General features: G+C 38.7%; 2 protein-coding genes and 1 non-coding gene across 6 annotated transcripts in view; 1 reads left to right on the forward strand and 2 right to left on the reverse strand.

Annotated features, from left to right (window-relative positions):
• megf11 (multiple EGF-like-domains 11) overlaps nt 1-8,511 on the reverse strand; it is a 94,933-nt gene extending 86,422 nt beyond the window's left edge. For all 3 annotated transcript variants that reach the window (XM_035524988.2, XM_035524987.2, XM_027027826.3), the window contains exon 1: nt 8,207-8,511. The gene's annotated coding sequence lies outside the window, so the exon portion shown is untranslated. The remainder of the gene's footprint in view (nt 1-8,206) is intronic.
• A 3,269-nt stretch (nt 8,512-11,780) lies between these two features.
• Nucleotides 11,781-11,888, reverse strand: LOC113588591 (small Cajal body-specific RNA 14). Its single transcript, XR_003411868.1, has one exon.
• An 899-nt stretch (nt 11,889-12,787) lies between these two features.
• The window catches only part of map2k1 (mitogen-activated protein kinase kinase 1), an 11,333-nt gene continuing 5,589 nt past the window's right edge, over nt 12,788-18,531 (forward strand). The window contains exons 1-3 of one of the 2 annotated variants that reach the window (XM_081716211.1): nt 12,788-13,171; nt 17,514-17,724; nt 18,257-18,403. In XM_081716211.1, the coding sequence (XP_081572337.1) occupies nt 13,089-13,171; nt 17,514-17,724; nt 18,257-18,403 (441 nt within the window). In that variant the 5' untranslated portion in view covers nt 12,788-13,088. The remainder of the gene's footprint in view (nt 13,172-17,513; nt 17,725-18,256; nt 18,404-18,531) is intronic. The other variant, XM_027027834.3, reaches the window with a different exon arrangement.

Here is an 18,531-nt window from a genome sequence, read left to right on the forward strand (position 1 = left end):
GGAATGACTCACTACTAGGTCCTAGGGGTTAATGTCACAGTCTATAAACTGTATACCAACAGGGGTTAATTACACGCTCTATAAACTGTACACTGGTATGGTGATGGTTTCATGCCAGTACCACATTAGTAAATTAATAATACTTGCATTCAACAATAAATTTGTACAAACTAGGCAGGTCTATGATATGGGATCAAAGCATACATCAACCACATCTAATTACTGGAGTCAAATAACCTATTATTTCTGGAAAAAGAGAGAAATTCAGTAAATGAACTGTATCAAAACATTTATGTGACTGTTGCCTGTATGTTAGTTCAGGAAATTAAGGATTTAGCAATGAGGTCACAAGTTTAGTCCCAGCCAATTACAATCACTTTGGACAAGTGTTATCTAAATGGAAAAAAATAGGCAGAAATCCTTGATGTAATCAGAGGTATTATAATTCATTAGATCACTCTCCCCAAAAGCAGTAGGTGTGCTCGCTGTGATTGGGAACCACTAAGCATACCTAACATCTACCACTGGAGAGTACGTCTGCTGTTCTGTTATCTTAAAAGAAAATGACAAGCAACACCCTTAAAAATGCACAGCACAGGGTGCCACACTGCTAATAACACGACCAATGGCTGCAAGCATATCTATAGTCAAACATTATGCATGTTCTACATACAGATGACTTACTGCCCCCTAGTTCAAGATGATTATAAAAAAATCTCTAAAAGCACCTAAATTACAGTTAAGGAAATGAAAGAAAGATATAAATTGAGGTAGGCAACTGAGGTTAAGGTTACATTATAGGCTATGGGAGGAACTGCAAATGTTTGTTCAAATGTATGTCTGTTCAATACAACGATAAGGATGAGGGGACAGTGACCTTGAAAATATGCAAATAAGATGTAATAAAACCAAATTAAAATGCTATGCATATTAAAAAAATGTTCAATTTGAATAAATTTAATTTTATATGTTGAACTTTTCATATATTATAGAATGCATGTCATTGTGCTTTTGGATTTGGATATTTATGTAAGTAGCTGGTGATAGAAAATGTATTCAAATACTTAGCTCATGTTAAATATAGTCATTCAAATAAAGTTACACTTAGAAAAGTTATAAGGTTTCGTTCATGGTGTGAGCAGAACAAATTTAAATCATTAATAAAACACTTTTTTCATAAATGCTTGCAATCAGTAAAGTGTTTGTAGTCTCAAAATGTTCATAAGTATGAACAAAATTTACATCTGCTCCCAACCACATGCAGCACTTGCCTAATATCTGATAAACACATGATTGCACTTTGTTAAAATATTTTGTTAGACGAGTTGCAAATTAGTTACTTAATCTGGATTCTTCCAGTATAAAAAGAGATTAGCATCTGTAATAATCACCAGATCTTGCACTGTTGCTGATTTTGCAGACAGACCTCTGCAGAGGAAATGTGCCTTTAAAGATCCTATAAATATACCATCTGAGTGTGATAACTGGCTGGTTGGTTGTTTTTGAATACATAGATTATTTTGCATTTATACATTTTAGAGCCAGCTTTGAGAAGGGAGTCCAACAGATCCCATGCTATTCCTGTACCTGAACAGGTGCTTTTCATGTTTGTCTTCTTGGCTACCAGAATGTTCTTGCGGGAGACTGCTGACAGTCCAGGAATTACTAGACGGCATAATCTGTCTAATGCCTCCCTGTATCAAGTACCCCCACATTGTGCAACAACAGCTGGAGGTCAAACAGAATTTATTTGCCATTACAATGTTCCCAAATATCATTGAGGATATCAACGATACACATATTAACATAAAGGCACATCTAATGATGTATTTGCATATATAACTAAGAAGAATTATAATTCAATCAATGTGCAGTTGATATGTGATGTGAACATTCTGAATATTGTGAATATTCTGGGTGCTGTGCCTGATAGCCCAGTGTAACTCATGAGAGTTTTATCTTGCGATGCAACTCCACTGTCATGTTTGGACAGTGGTGCAGAAAGAGATAGCTGGTTCATCGGTAAGCAAACATAAGGGCTAGAATATACTGTAGGTCTGTTAACATGCAACTCATTTCCTTCACCTCATGAGACAATGGTTATCTCCTGGTACCATGGCTTATGACCGCACTGATGAACCCTCAAAGCCAATAGGAGCTGGCTTACAACAATGCACAGGCACAAACCTCGTCAGTTATTGAGCACACTAATGGATTTCTAAAAGGGCTTTGGATGTGTTTGGATGCATTAGGTGGTACAATGTCGTATGTTGTACAAAATCGAGAACATTTGCAAAATAGTACCAAGCCTTCACAAAATTGCCATGGAATAGGGCATGCCAAATCCAGGGGACCTGCCTCCACCCGAGTGTGGCATTCTGCCTCCGCAGTTGCCAATCCAGAGGGTGAGCATTCCAACTGCAGAGGTTACACATCCGCAAGAATTAATTGGACATTTCTGAAATGGTGTGTTGTTTGCTCAATTGGGAGAAAAAACACACTGAACAACACTGTTGCACTAAATGCTTTTATTTGACTGCTGGACTTTTGCTTGCATAGTGTATTTCTCTGTGGATGTTATTTCTTACAAAGAATTATTTATGCACAACATCTTATTTGTCCAGCACTGCTTCAGACAGAATTCCTTGGTTTTGTTCAGAGCTAGCACTTCGGGTTGGAGGGTGAACAGTTCCAGGTCCCTCATATGGTGGTCATTTGTAATTCATGGGCATGGATTATTGAAATTGTATGCTAATAAAAAAAGAACATATATGCACACCCAGTTTGTGAACCACTGGTATTCATTAACATGCACACATTCCACTAATAAATCTGGTGTTTACATTGCGTTCATAAATGTGGTGGAAAATGTTTTGGAAGGTCCAGTTTCATGAATGAAGCCCAGTTTCATGAATGAAGTGGTCTGTCAGAATACCATTGAGCAAGAAAATGTATTTTCAAGCTGATTAACCCTCTGGGCCGAAATTTTTGGCTGTTTTTATTCCCTGAAATGTCACAGAATATGTCACAGAAGATTTTATGATAGAAAAAATTATGTTCCAGGCCTCTGGTATCTGTCTATTCAAAAATATAGATTCAAGTTTAATTTAATAAAGAACTACTTAAAATACTGAAGGAGCACCCTTGTCCACTTTTATGCTGGGCTATTACTAGTCTAGGTAGACCACTTCCACATCCCAGTCAGCAGAACTTAAATAATCTTTTCACAATAGCAACAGACGTGAATACATATGCAACAATCTATTATAATCAGCAACCTTCAGTAGCTTGAAACTGAGATAAATTTCTGAGATGAATTTCAGCTGTCATATTTAATATATTGCCCAAAATTATCCCTATTTAAACACAAAATCCTCTCCCTGCAACATTTATTATCAAAAAATGTCCGGACTTGGTTCTCATGCTGTCTGTGGACAGCCACCAAGACCGACAGTCTGATCTTCACCCTGCCAGAGGATACCCAACCCACTGATATTTATTCTCTTACTAAAGCAGCTTTTTCAAAGATCCTTTTAGTCACTTTCAGAGAAATAGGATGTTTTGGACAGAGGTCCTTTATCAGCTGTAAAAAATGTTTCTCCAAAACCTGTGGCAGCACGGACCAAATAAAAATGTCTAGTGCTTGCTGGGGGGACCCCTGGCAGGGTGCAAGTCAGAGAGTCACAGAGGCTACCTAGTGCCCTCAAGGGTGCCATATATTTGCCCACTTACATCTATGATCAATAAAGGTGTAGAGATGTGAACACGTTTAAACATGAAACATTCTGTGCAATAATTAAAAAATTGCATTTCAAAACTCATCAGGCTCACAAAGGACAGAATGTCCAAAGAAAAGACATGCTGCTTCTAGTGGCAGATGTTTAGAACTCATTTGTTATCTCAGCAAGCAATTTTACATGCTTTATCAAGGTATTATAATAAATACATTATTATTAAATGTGATGTCACTGTCTGGAATTTACTCCATCGCTAATGTTGCTTTAAAAAAGCACTGCTTTGAAAACACCTGCTCTAAGTCATCTGTGTACAACTGCTGTGATGTTTTACAATACACAAATAAGCAAAGTATTGGATTATTGCTCAGTTGTAATTTAGTTACCATCAGCAATGCATTGCATTTTGTGTTGTAACATGGACATTCATCAAGATCTACAGGAACCCTACTCCCCTCATATTTTTCATTAGCATTTTGTAATGCAGTTGCCATGGCTCCAGGATATTTGGTCAGTGCACTTTGTTCAATGCGCTTTCGTTAAAATAACATCTGTCAGTCAGTTCATTGAAAAAAATGGCTTAATTTGCAGAATAAAGGTCAGGGTTTGCGGTTTTATTTAGGCTCGGCGGTGAAGAACAATTCACTGGGAGAATAAGCTTGCTTTCAGTCTCCAACTATCTTTTCCCATCACACATATAATACACCTCATCCAGATATACGTACATTGCTGCACATGACTTGGAAGGTTAGGACATTGTAACATGAATTGCCTGTTAATCACTATCATACGAGAGAATTTATAACGCCAGTACGTTTTTCTCTCTCAGATTTACCCAGCCAGACATTTGAAACTTTGTCAATAAGTCAGTAATTAATATCCTATAAACCTAATAAAACTGCCTCAAGACAAAAATGCTTGATTCTAATTTTATGTGGCCATTTCAATTCACTAAAGTATTCAGTTCCATTCTATTCGTTCCCATTTTTGTCAATCTTGAATTAATTGGATTTAGAGGGGTAGGTAGTTTTAGAAAGACTGAAAAACAACATCACTAGACATTCCAGTCACTTGCTGATGTTGGAGAACTTTAAAGAATGCATGGTTAATGAAACACTTCTATATGGAAAAGTCTCATTTGATCTCTGCTGAATTCGTCCTGCTTCTGATGCTCTTAAGTTAAGCTTGTTGGCAGTAATTGGGAAATATGGAATGTTATAAATCTCAAAAGCAACAATTCATTAACGCACGTGTAATTTACAGCACTGTGAGCAAGCACAGAGCACCTCTTTTAGCCAGGGCTGGGCCATCCAAGTGCTCTCTCTCCCTCTGTATCTCTCTCTCTCTCTCTCTCTCTCACACACACACACACACACACACACATACACACACACACACACACACCCCTATTACTGGTGCCTTAAAAAGCACTCCATTCAGTAATTAGTCCACCCTAAATCATGGGAAACACTTAATCAGATTTAAGGTTTTTACAGCTATTCATATGCAAGTGATGAACAAGTGTGCAGCATTTTGTGTGGGTGGAGGGGAGCAAAGGACAAAACCATCCTCTGTTACAGTTTAGATAAAAGGAACTACATTGCAAACCTTCATTCTCTATAAACACTTGTCTACATTGTGGAGTTTGACAGCAAGCCCTAAACTAATTATTCCAAAAGCCACATAATGGTATATACTACTAAGATTTAGGCCCTACTGACACCTTATGATAATAACGTATGCTTAGTTTATATAATAATTAAATGTATCCCAATTATCTATAAAAACAAGTTAAATGTGTCTTATATGTGAACTCTATAACAAAGCAACAGCTCTTATTTGCACTGATTTGGGAATGCAACACTGAAAACAGATGAATTCTTATACGACAGTTCAGTGTATCTAATTGTCTCCACCAATAACTAATTGAATTGAGTCTCATCATTTCTTTAAACATCATCAAATCCGAATATTTCATACACATCCAAATATGAGCCATAATTTAAAATCTGATTCCAAACTTATTATGGTGAGCAAAGCAGCATGGTCCTGCATGCCAATAAATTTTGTCCTTGGGAATTCAAACAACTGTCAGCACTACACACTCAGTGTTCCTTCATTAATCAACACTAATTAAGTGTATTGATTGAGGCGAACATCAGGATTTCCAGCTGAAAGGGTTCACTAAGGTGTAAACTGGAAACACTCCAGGCAACGGAACAGGCCTGAGAGGGCCCGAGAGTGGCATCTCACCCTTGGATCCATGCCTCACTTTGTATAAAGCTTTGGAAATTCAACAGAAAATGTCCCTGATTCCTTTTCATTAAGTGCTGTCAGACTGAATCAGATCTTGCATTCTGCTGAGCAGAGGTGAATATTCACTCAATCTATGATTGTTTAGAGACTCCTTACACACACATACACAAACAGACGCACGCATGCACCATCGCGCACACTGGCAGATACAACAGTATCACAGCGCTCTGCACACACCATATCAAGGTCACGCACAGCTGAAGCAGGGTCATGTTCATTTATAACGCATTCACATCATGCACAAACGCCCAAGTCTGTGGAAACCGTTACTGTTAACATGAGTTATGAACTGTGCTGCAACCTCAGTGCATATGAAAGAAAGCATTTATTGAAAGATGTAGACTTACAGAGCTAACAAAGCTATCAGCCTCAACTGAAGTGTACATCAAAGCTTGAGAGACATTTGAATGAACAACAAAAATTTTGCACACGTAGGTAACTGTTTTGCCAAAAAAGCAAGGGGAAAAATGTAAAGCATTGATCTCTAGGCCACTATGAGGGAGTAACAAGTCACTTTAAAGAACAACCAGCAGGCAAATAATGAACATCTCCTCAAAAGAGAGGTTTTTAATTAGCCTAAAAGCTCAGGACTGCAAACAAAAGCTGCATTACAGGATTGGCAAAGTGCACTTTATGACAGTTTTGACTTATTGACAGATTGCTGGAAGGCTGTGTGAGCTACTGACCAATGCAAGGCAAATACCTTCCGTTATGACACAAGTAACTAAAACATGCACAAGAGTCATATTTTTGGAACCAAGAATCGTACTCACACTAAACTTAACAGTAAAAACACCACTCGATAAACAGAAAACGAGGGCGACTCGTCGTTTGACAAACCTTGTCTCATGATATAAATGATGTTTTATCGAGTTTCCATTGGCAGGCAACAATGAAACCCTGAAGAGCGGCACAACTTAGATGATTACTGTTGAACCCCAAACGTGGACTTGGCCGGCAAATGCAGAACATGAGCACAACCAGCTCAGCAGCACGTACTCATCAACAACGCTCTTACGTGAAAAATAAGAATCAGGCCCTATAATCTAATATTTTTGGCTTCTAGGACCCAACATTGGCAAGATAACAAAATTATCATGTCTGAAAACACAAACTTCATGTCTTTAAGCGATGCTATCCTACGAATTTAAAATAAGGCAGGAAGAGATAAGTAGAATTCTGTTCAATTTGCACATTTCGTCCGTTTTAATAGATTATGATTTCTTTTACACAACATCACGGAAAAGAATGCTGGCATGTTGCCGATATCTTGCTCAATAGAGCCACCTAGTGACAAAAAAAAGTTTAGTTGCGTGACAAACAAACAAACAAAAAACCTTAGCCAATGTGATTTTAGGATCACATCAATAAAAATTAAACAGAATGGACTTTTTTTGTCCTTTGTCATATTGATGGGCACAGTCTATCCACGTAATCCCACTGTAATTTATCACCAAGTAGAATATTTTTAGTAGATCTACGGATTGAGTCAGTTAAGAGAAAACATCTGTGCTGTAAGCAACTCAAGTTTTTATTGCTTATTGAATTAGTGTAGCACTTTGTTACTAAACTGGAGATCAATTAAGGGAGACACCATTGAAGGCTTAATTAAATCAAGAAGAATATCATAATACAAACTAATTAAACGAACAAGAGCCTTTTAAAAATCCCTTTCCAACATAGCTAACAAATAAACCAAAGGAGCAGAAGTTAAACTAGACAATAAATGTGTTATTATCCTAGTAATATAGATATATAGCGGTGTGCACTACATCGGGAATTTAAAGACAGCATAGTCGCACTGGGGGAATAACCTGGAACCGCAGCAAATGTTTAAACTGCATTAATTCGTTAATATTAATCTTTTAGGTTAGGCTACTTAACCTATGCATAACAGCTGTATTTTTTCTTTGTCTCAGTGGCTGTCTAAATTGCGTTAATTCTCACAAGGATCATCGACATCACTATCCTACCAAATCTTAAATAAAGCCTTTCAGATCCGTGGAACATTTTGCAGTTACGTACAGTTCACTGAAAAAAGGACATATCTAAAAACACATTGACAAAACGTCGACTTGACATTTCCAAACCGTTTCGCATTAACTTGACGACTAACAAAGTGGCTTTAAGAGTAAAATGACAGTTGCATAGCCTACCTCGAAATGGTTAATGTCTCTGCTTTCAAGCCGCCTTCACTGTTCACCTTTGGTCTTCGAGTCGCAATTTTTAGTGTCCATTTTCTCACAGATTCGGCTTACTGTTTTATAATAGTAAAATGTCTTGCAGTATGAATTTAAATGTATAAATACGGTGTGTGTTTTTTTCTCTTTGTGTGTGTGTCTGTGTGTGTGTTTGTGTGTGTGTGTGTGTGTGTGTGTGTGTGTGTGTGTATCTGTCTACAGGGCAGTGCGAGTCTGGAGGATAAGCCACGTCCCCGCCGAGCGATCCAGCAACCAGGCGCTTTCTGCCCACCTCACTTCGTCGGATGCGCGGCCCCGTTTTAAACTCACGTGACGTCACTGGCTGGTGCTGAGGCTGCACGTGCATTTACCCCTGAGAACGTTCTGCTTGTTTGGAGCATGCACGCGTAAATTCAATCTCTTTGGTCAAATTTCTGTCACCATCTAACCCATTCATCGCAGTGATGCATTTTAATTTGTTTTATTTTGTTTGTATTGGTTTACATTTTTTTTGCCTAATAATCAGCCATGTATCGAAAGATATTTTGTCTGTTTGCAGTTTTGTTTTAGCAATAATTTAAGATGTTTCTAGAACAAAACGATATAACTTGTTATCTTATTCCTGTGTGCTAAATTAATGGTAGTGACGCGTACGTTTCCACGCTGGCGTCCCGCTACACATATATAAATAATGTTTCATTATCAGGGACATGAATAGCTATGAGGATACCGAGGACAGTTTTGGTACCTTTAATTATGAAAGTGAACGTGGAAACAGCAACGTTCTGATAATTGCGTAAAACCTTACATTGCAGGACTATTCAGTCAGCACCGACACGATTGCTTCTCAACTGACCTGAGAGCAGCTCACAATGGTTATGAATCTGTTACACTTTCAGGTAGAACTAGTCTGCTGTGTTTTCCTCTCAGAATAGCCAGTCAGCTCTAATATTTAATCTGTCAGTTACATAAGAGTGTGGTTTGTGGTGATACTCCTATTAATAAACAGGCTTTAACATCATCTTAAGTTTCAAAATTTTGGCTTCTTTGTGTTTTTTTAGACTTGACCACTTCACAAATGAATGAGCAGTGAAAGGCAGTAACAGAGTCGGAGAATTAGGCCAGTTAACACAGGGATACAGGTGTAATGAACTGAAATAAGGACATTAACACCAAAACCAATGTGAAACTATATATTTGCAAGGCTTCATTGTGTATTTTCTGATGCAATTTTTATAAATAATACCTAAAGTTATGTAAGTAATATTTTAACAAAGTAAAGTGAAGTAATGAAAGTGAAATAATCAAGGAATGTGAGTCTTTTTTGTAAAAGTAATAACTGTTTATGGATGAATAGAGTGATGGGACATATAAAAAGTTTGAACAAAAATAGGCAGTCCTACATAATTTTGTTTTCCATGTTTAGAAGTTGAAGGAGTAACCATGGCTTGAAGAACTGAATATAAGTTGTGAACATTTTGGAGAAAACAAGGGACCAAATTAGTGCAAAACATAAAAGTGACTGGAATCTGCAGTAGGGGAAAATGAGGTAAGATGAACCATTGGGCAAGTTGACCCACCAGCTGTATCTGATCAACAGTAGACACTTTGTCATATGATGCATAATTTAATTTGCATTGTCCATTTCAATCTTTCTGTGGAAGGAAAAACTATGAGGATGAAGTGGAAGGCAAGTGTTTTTATCAGGTATAATCACATCTCACATCAAATGCAATTTAAAAAGTTGTATCAGATATGTTGATGAACAGCCAGTGTGTAAAAACATGTGACTGAATTAGCAAAAGTGAAGCTGTGTGTAAAAACGTGTGATTGAATTAGCAGAAATGTAGATGTGGGTAAAAACATGTGATTTAATCATAAGAAGTGTATCTGTAGGTAAAATGTGATTTAATTAGCAGAAGTATAGCTGTGGGTAAAAACGTGATTAAATTAGCAGAAGTATAGCTGTGGCTAAAAACATGATTAAATTAGCAGAAGTGTAACTGTGGGTAAATATTTGATTAAATTAGCAGAAGTGTAGCTGTGGGTAAAATGTGATTAAATTAGCAGAAGTGTAAGTGTATGTACAAACATGTGATTAAATTAGCTAAAGTGTAGCTGTGGTCTGCTAGACTAAGCACTTTTCCCAAAATGGTGGCTGAGCCAGGGCCTTGGGGGTAAGTTAACTGATACTCCATCTGACTCCCCTCAAGTTTATGTGAAGGTAAGTCACATATTTGGAGTTTACATTGGTGTTGCATCCTAACAATGATTAACGGACATTGTATTTCATATATATTTTAGATGTGACATTTATAGATGTCTCATTTATCTGAACACACACACACACACACACACACACACACACACACACACACACACACACACACACACACACACACACACACATATATATATATATATATATATATATATATATATATATATATATATATATATATATATATATATATATATCTCAAGTTGGGAGTCTACACTGAAAGTGAAAAACAAATAATATGTGGATGTTCCTCAAAAAAAAAAAGTTTCATTCAATTTAAAACTATCATGTCTATTTTTTAAACCTAGAGTCCTGGTTAAAACAGTAGTTAGCACCGACCCCTAACAGTTGAGCCACAAGACCACTTTTCTGGGACCATATACGCTGTTATCTACTTGAGTTAGGTATACTGCTAAGGTTTTGATCGATGGCACACATCCTGAACTTGTGCTGTATGCAGTAGGTTTGTTCCTGTCTCATATTTTCTTGGCTACAAGTCGACTTAAATAAAAAATAGTTCAGCTTAACCCTCTCTCCCCTACAGGGCCTACACATTTCTGGTAGTGTGGATTATTAAGATACTTTATGTGAAGTAAGTCAAATGTTTGCAGTATGGACCACACTAAAACTAAATCTTGTTTACAGTCCTATTTGTTATGCACCTGTTTGGCATACAAACTGAACTAGGCAGCCAATGAAAAAATAATGATTCTGCCCCAAATTTCATTTTCAACATCATCGATTTAAAAACAGGACATTTCTGCTATGAAAGAAGACATTAGATGATGAATCATCCTTTATAAATGCAAACTCAATTAACAGTAAACTTTTGCTTACACTTCTGAATGTGAGCCATCATTAATCTGACAGTGTCTCATTTGAATGAGATCAGATGCAGCTTAGAGGGAGAGCATTTGTGTACTTCTATGCAAATCCAGCAATTATCCAAATCTGCTCCCAATACCACTACCCGGGGGGGGTTATATAGAATCTGATGATTAAGGGATTCTGTTTTGGAGAACTGTCCAACAAGTTCAACTGATATATTACATTTGGATGAGTAGTGAATCTAGAGAGGCATACTGTTGATTTATGCTTTTAATTTCAGGCCTGCAGTATGAAAATCTTGTTATTATCGTTTTTTAAATGAAAATTGGCTATGATGAAATCCCTTAATGCGTTTTCAGCATTAACCTTACCTACCATGCCTTTAGTTTACTTATGTCTTTAATTTGCATTCATAAAAAGAGCCACGGCACGTGACACTGCAGTGTATGAAACCATCGCACAGCTGGCCCAACTACTGGACAGGTACTGTCGGAAGGAATCGACGTGCTCTCTGCGCGTGTCACAGACTCCACTATATGGTACATGCACATGATTGCAAGCACGAGACTGAAGCCGTTAGAGGACGTTCGCGCACTCCCTCGTGCGGGGATCGAACAAGCCACGCGCTGAAGCAAGGAGCAGAGCGCTAACCACCAGCCCAAGGGAAAAGTGACAGACTATCCGTTTAATGCCCCTTAAACGTACGTTTATTTAAATTAAAAAGTACTCAACTAAATAAACTAAAAAAAAAATAATAATAAAAAAAATAATTATATATATATATATATATATATATATATATATATATATATATATATATATATATATATATATATATATATATATATATACACACACAAATAAACTACTAAAACGCCTTGAGTAAAAAAGTATACAAATGACAACCTCACAAAAATAATTTTAAAAATGCATATTCATTTCTACAGGTTGGCTAATGTTAGGGAAATTAAAGTAGGTTAAGCCTTATTGTTCTTTCTTTTGGTCTAAAACAAAAAACTAAAGCTTTAAACCAAGAGGTATAACCGACAGTGTTAGCGAAAACAAACAATTCGTAAAGCAGGAATGTTTAACTAATTGTGAATTCATGTAATCTAAGTGGAAAGTAGCTACATTTCTCATAGATGACATGGAGTATAAACATTATGGTTTGAAAAGTCAGGAAAAGCACTAAACTTTACCCTCTCTCGTGCAAGCAGGATTTAAACCCGTTTCACGCTCATTCATTGTTCGTTGCCGCAGAAGATGCTGACTGTACGTTTTTTGTGTGTAAATCCGAATACAGCACAGCCTAACGACAGGGGTTGCTCACAGTTGTGAAGATAACCTCTTGTACTGCACATGTACCGGTAGATGGAGTCGTTGGATGGCGTTGTGCATGCTGCCCGGAAGACAGATGTAAATATTTTCGTGACGCAATGAGACCGTCTCCGACTCCGTCCACAGTGATATCCACCCATGGTGCTGCGTAAGTCGGCACTGTAACTGTCGTCTGCACAGTGGGGGGAAATCTCCATCGTAGTCAGGAGGGAGACGCGGAAAAGAGCTTTTGTCTTTCTTTAGATCATCAAGTTTTAACATTTTATGACTGTTTTACAACAAAGCAATTGCCTGGGTGTGATAAGCCGCATAGTCTATCCATCAGATTCCTTTCTCGACAGCACGTTGGTGTTTCTGATCACATTTCTTGCTTTGATTTATTTCTGATTGCTGAATAATCAGTTATTAATAATGCAAAAACGGAAGAAGCCAGATCCGATCCAACTCAATCCAATTCCTGATGGAAATGCTGTTAACGGAACCGGTGCTACAGAGTAAGTATTCTAGTCTGTTTTCGTTCAGAAGATTAAGCCTATTCCAAAAAAAAAAAATTATATTCATACTCAGGCTGAATCGAATTGACTAGTACGCTGTTCAACTTGCACCGATGTCTTCTAAATGTGGTAGTAATTGTACAAAATAGGCCTATTATAAAATGACATTATTGGTGGGTGATTATTAGAGTATACACCTGACAGTTTTTATGCCAACTACTAACCGACAGCAAATGTTAGGTCCGTTAGAAAAATGTCTAAACATTTCTTTATTGTTATTATTTTTCGTGTAAACAATGTGTTATTGCTTGCTTGCAAAACCACACCATACCCGTAAAAGTAGCAAGAGACCAGTGTTCTTGCTACACAGGAAGCCCTTTTATTTAACTCCTCATAGTCATAAGTAAGACAGACATGTTTTTCAGTCTTCAGTACATTAGCAGGCCCTGGCAGTGAGACATGAAAGCAAGGTGTGATGATGCGATATCAAGGACAGGGAATCAGGAACACAAGGACATAAGACGGCCATAACCTAAGCAAAGTTTTATGAACTTGGAGCATAAATGGAGATGGTGAATGGTTGTGACAACATGCGCCACTTCTTAGATCTTGGTGCAGTTGCTTTGTTTTGCACCGTTAAGTCAATTACAGTGCCTGTTGCTATAAACAAACGCGGACCAGCACTATGTGCAAGCCTGTTGGTTCAGGACTTGGTCTGACGATGTCGAGGACTGCTTGTCTGTCTGCCACCTTCATTCAGCAGGCTGGTGGTCCTGTTCTTCTCTGAGCACGGAGCCAATCAGAGGCTGGGCAGACTGGAGGCAGTGGTGCATGTCATTGGTTTGTTTGTCAAAGCCTGCTGCAGATGCCTGAGTGCTCAGGCTCACTGTTCGGCCTTGAGAGGCCAGTACTGATTTAAAGATGGAGGAAAATGTGCAGAAGCATTCTACATTGCACATGGCTTTGCTGGGATCTCAGTCTGTACTCAGAGTGTTTAAAAATCCATGTTTTGTGGGGCTGTGGTGTTCTGTGGGACAAAAACAGCACATTCCATCAGGGAGAACTGGACAGGTTGCAGCAAGCAGGCTTTGGAATGTATTTTGTGGAACTGTGATTCAAGCCTGCGGAAGCCTGGTTCACAGAGAGGCTTTGTGGAATACTGCTTCCTATGGTGAGTAAGAGAAACTGGAAGTCAAAACTGGCCAAAGTGTGTGGGTGGGTGTGTGTGTATGTATGTGTGTGGGTGGGTGGGTGTGTGTAAGAGAGAGAAAGACAGGAGGAAGTTTATAGTAATTCCTTTTCTGCCTCAGTAATGTCGTTATGTGGTAGCAGTCATCCGGAAAGATTTTCATACATTCAAAGAGCTGTAGACTTTACTGTAGCCTTCTCTGCTACCTGACCACCAGTTCTAATGCTGAACAGTGGTGAATCATTCATATAGCATGCACACACACACACACATACATACACACATACACATATACATACATATACATATACATACACACACACACACACATGTGCGTGTGTAGTATATACATAGCAGCTGTGTCCTACTGCTGATTCTGAGTTGTTATATATAGGAACTACTATGCAGTGCAAGCTGTGTCATTTCAGGGCTTGCAGTACAAAAGTAAACAGAATGTGTACCATTCTGTAGTTTCTAAGGAATGATTACAGTCCTGATAATGAGCCATGGAGGAGAATGCAGTGGTTTCCTTTACTTGTCCACATTTACACTAAATCTGCGTGTTAGTGTCACAGACCACACACAAATAAGCGGTCGAGTGGCTGAAAGCATGTGGTTAATAATGAACCACGAGGCCTGGAGCAGTATTGACTGCTCTGTGCCTTGGAGGAATGTGGACCTGTCTCCAGTGTAGGGCTGGTGCAGCTTTTGCACGGGCTCCAGGTCCACGTTGCTCGACGCTAGGCACTCAGAGGAATGGCAGGAAATGCTGGTGAGCTTCACCACAGCATCCTGCTTAGCCACGGCCGCTGGCCGAGGGGCCTTGATTTACTGTCCAGTGGAGTTTTTGAATGGACAAAGCAATCCAGTCAAAATCACATCTGTACTGATTATTCTGTTTGCTTCTCAGACAGTCCTGCTATACATGTCTGTTGTACAAGTTATGCTGTTTATAACTTTTTTTCAGAGCTTACACACTAATGCAGTTAATAAATAATGAAAATGTTATCCCAAAGAAGTGATACTCTAAATATACGCATTATTGTAAATACAAAACTGTCACCGAATGTAGTTTATCTGGTATTATGCTACATGGGATTTTTGTCAGTAGTAACGACCCTGGCTTTTTCTTAATTCAGCACGAGAGTGCGCGTCGTGCTCAGGTTGAGTGCGTTGGTTGCGTTGGTTGTTGTTGCACCTCCCACATGCAGTGTGATGCAGAACGTTCTCTTCACTTCGGCGTGTCGAGCCCATTTGCCATCGCCATCGTCTTGCTCTTCGTGCCGCCCACGCCGCCCACGTGGCAGCCTTGTAACCATGACTATGCTGGGCTCGTAGTTGAAAGTGAGAACACTTAGTCCTTATCCCCCTGCATGTGTGGGTGAGGTGGAGAGGGCCAGTGTTTTGGACTACTGGAGTACTGTTCGTTTTCGAAGGACCTCAGAAATCCACGTCATATTTAGTCTAACTATGGGGTGGTGGAAACAACAACAGCAATCTCTACTTTTTATTTTGTGTCACTTGAGCAAAATTTAATGTAAATGTATGGCTTTCGTATGTGGGGCTGTTGTTGAGGCTGGCCTCAAACAGCATATTTTACATCTGAATGGCTTGAATAGCTCATGAGACGTTTTTGAGAGTCTTAGGTTTTTTAGTGGTTTGTGGTGCACATGAGACACATTTATTTATTTTATTTCTTTTAATAAATCATGCACGATTTGTTACTGGTGTTTAGCACATTCACAGAACCAAAGCTGTAGCAAAGTTATAGTCTAATGGAAGACAAGCATCAAGTCTATTCTCTGTCCTGGCTCCCAGATGGTGGAACGAACTTCCTATGGACAGCAGAGTCCCTTGCAGTCTTCAAACGCAGACTGAAGACCCATCTGTTTATGGAACATTTAAATGACCACTGATCCTGCACCTATGTCAAGAAACTAAAACCCTAGTACTTATTGTAGGGTATTGTTTGTTGCATTGTCTGAGACAGAATTTATAGGAGTTTTGCACTTCTAGGCATCAGTACTGATCTCTTTGTCTAAACAGCATTCTACTGCAATGGTACCTTGAACTCTAACCTACTAGGATATATTCTGTGAATAAACAAAAAAAGCAATTTTGTAAGTCGCTCTGGATAAGAGCGTCTGCCAAATGTCATAAATGTAAACGTAATTGTAGCAACTACAACGCAGTGCTGAGGAAACCTGCAGTCCATATTACTGCTACAACCAACTCAAATCAATATTTGAGACATCTTTTTTAACAGTTAATGTAAAATCAAAACACTGGAGTTTGACACTTTAAACATTTAAATGTGAATAGGGCAAGATTCATCTGCATAAATGGTATTTGCCTGTTTGATCTAAAGTATTATTTTCCACATAAATACTAATATAAGAATAAATGACAACAATGAGACGAACAAGGAGAGCAGCAGAATGGTTCCATCTGCTTGTCGCTATTTCACTGTCAGCATTATTGTTATCGTTAGCTGTGTAGCTTTGTTGGATGAAGCATCCATTTAAGGTGGGCAGTTGGGAGCTTTGGCTTTAGATCTGCAGCAGGAGACAGGAGGAGACTGCCAGGAGAGGAAAGGAAGAAGAGATGGAGTGTAGAATCAAAAATAGAAGGTCAGTGAGGTTCACTTCACACATGGAAAGCCAAGGAAAGGCATCGCCATGACAACAGAGCCAAGTGAGAGGCGCACATGCTCACAGGAACTCTCAACTTCCTCATGCAGAGTTTTTGGTGTCTATCATTAACCCATACCCTCACACATGCACACACTTTGGCTGTATGCATGTGTGTACAATTGCCTATTCAATAGTCTTACCTTTGAATTATTATTAATGGTGGTTTCCATTGATTTCACATAGGAAAACTCTCATACTATCTACATGGACAAAAGTGAGCAGTGATCAGGGCAGTGATATCATACTCTGTAAATATACGGGATAATACAGTTAGTCAGTACAAATTCTATATGTCCACTCAGATATTGTACTTTTAATTTTAGTAAATAAAATCTTCTGTTTTTCAGATTATGCACCATAAAAACCACAAAATGATTTTTTTTGGGGGGGGAAACTTTTTGAAGCTACTTATTTCTTTTGGAATTACTGAGTATGTTTGCATGTGTGTGTTTGTGTGTAGAACAAACCTGGAGGCTTTGCAGAAGAAGTTGGAGGAGTTGGAACTGGATGAGCAGCAGAGGAAGCGTTTGGAGGCCTTCCTCACACAGAAGCAGAAGGTGGGCGAGCTGAAGGACGATGACTTTGAGAAGATTTGTGAGCTGGGCGCGGGCAACGGTGGTGTGGTCTTCAAGGTTTTGCACAGACCCTCTGGACTCATCATGGCCCGGAAGGTAGGGAAACTGCGTTGACTTTCTGACATTTGTCTTACCTGTTGTTCTGCCCCATTCTGAGATGAGAGCAGGAACATCAGTCTTTATGCATGTCTCCCTAACAGCCTTGCACAGGAGAAGACTCCAGCTGTTTTGGTGTAACAGCTTTCTAGACATGGATGAATTGCCTTTTATTCTATGACTTCTCTATGAGGCACTGGTCTTTGATTTACTTATGTTAATTTTATAGAGCATAATTTCAGAACTAAGATAGCACTTTCTGCTCTCTGGATATGAACTGTGCACTAAGATTAGTCTGTGACAGTAGAAGGATCATCGATACAATTGCTCATAAAAGGCAAGTCAGAACAAGAAGCACCTATTAAATTGTGGTGTTTGCAATCAGGGCTGATATAAATTAATGTCTGACAGTATGAACAGTTATGCAGTGCTCACACCCCCCTGGTATGTAGTCTGTGAATGAATATGAGGCACCACAGCACTCCACAGAACTACAGTTCCCATCAGCCTTCTCTTCTCTTTGATCCACCAGCTGATCCACCTGGAGATCAAGCCAGCCATCAGGAACCAGATCATACGAGAGCTGCAAGTGTTACACGAATGTAATTCTCCCTACATTGTAGGATTTTATGGGGCTTTCTACAGTGACGGAGAGATCAGCATTTGCATGGAGCACATGGTATAACTCCCTTACAATGCATGGGATAACAATGCATTACAATGCATGGTCTATATCCAATGTACATACATTTTTGAACATGTTTAAATGCTAAAGGGATGTGGGTGTATCGAAAATCATTTAATGAT

Source organism: Electrophorus electricus, chromosome 6, assembly GCF_041902795.1.
Source record: "Electrophorus electricus isolate QZ-2024a chromosome 6, ASM4190279v1, whole genome shotgun sequence".
In the NCBI taxonomy this organism is placed as follows: domain Eukaryota; kingdom Metazoa; phylum Chordata; class Actinopteri; order Gymnotiformes; family Gymnotidae; genus Electrophorus; species Electrophorus electricus.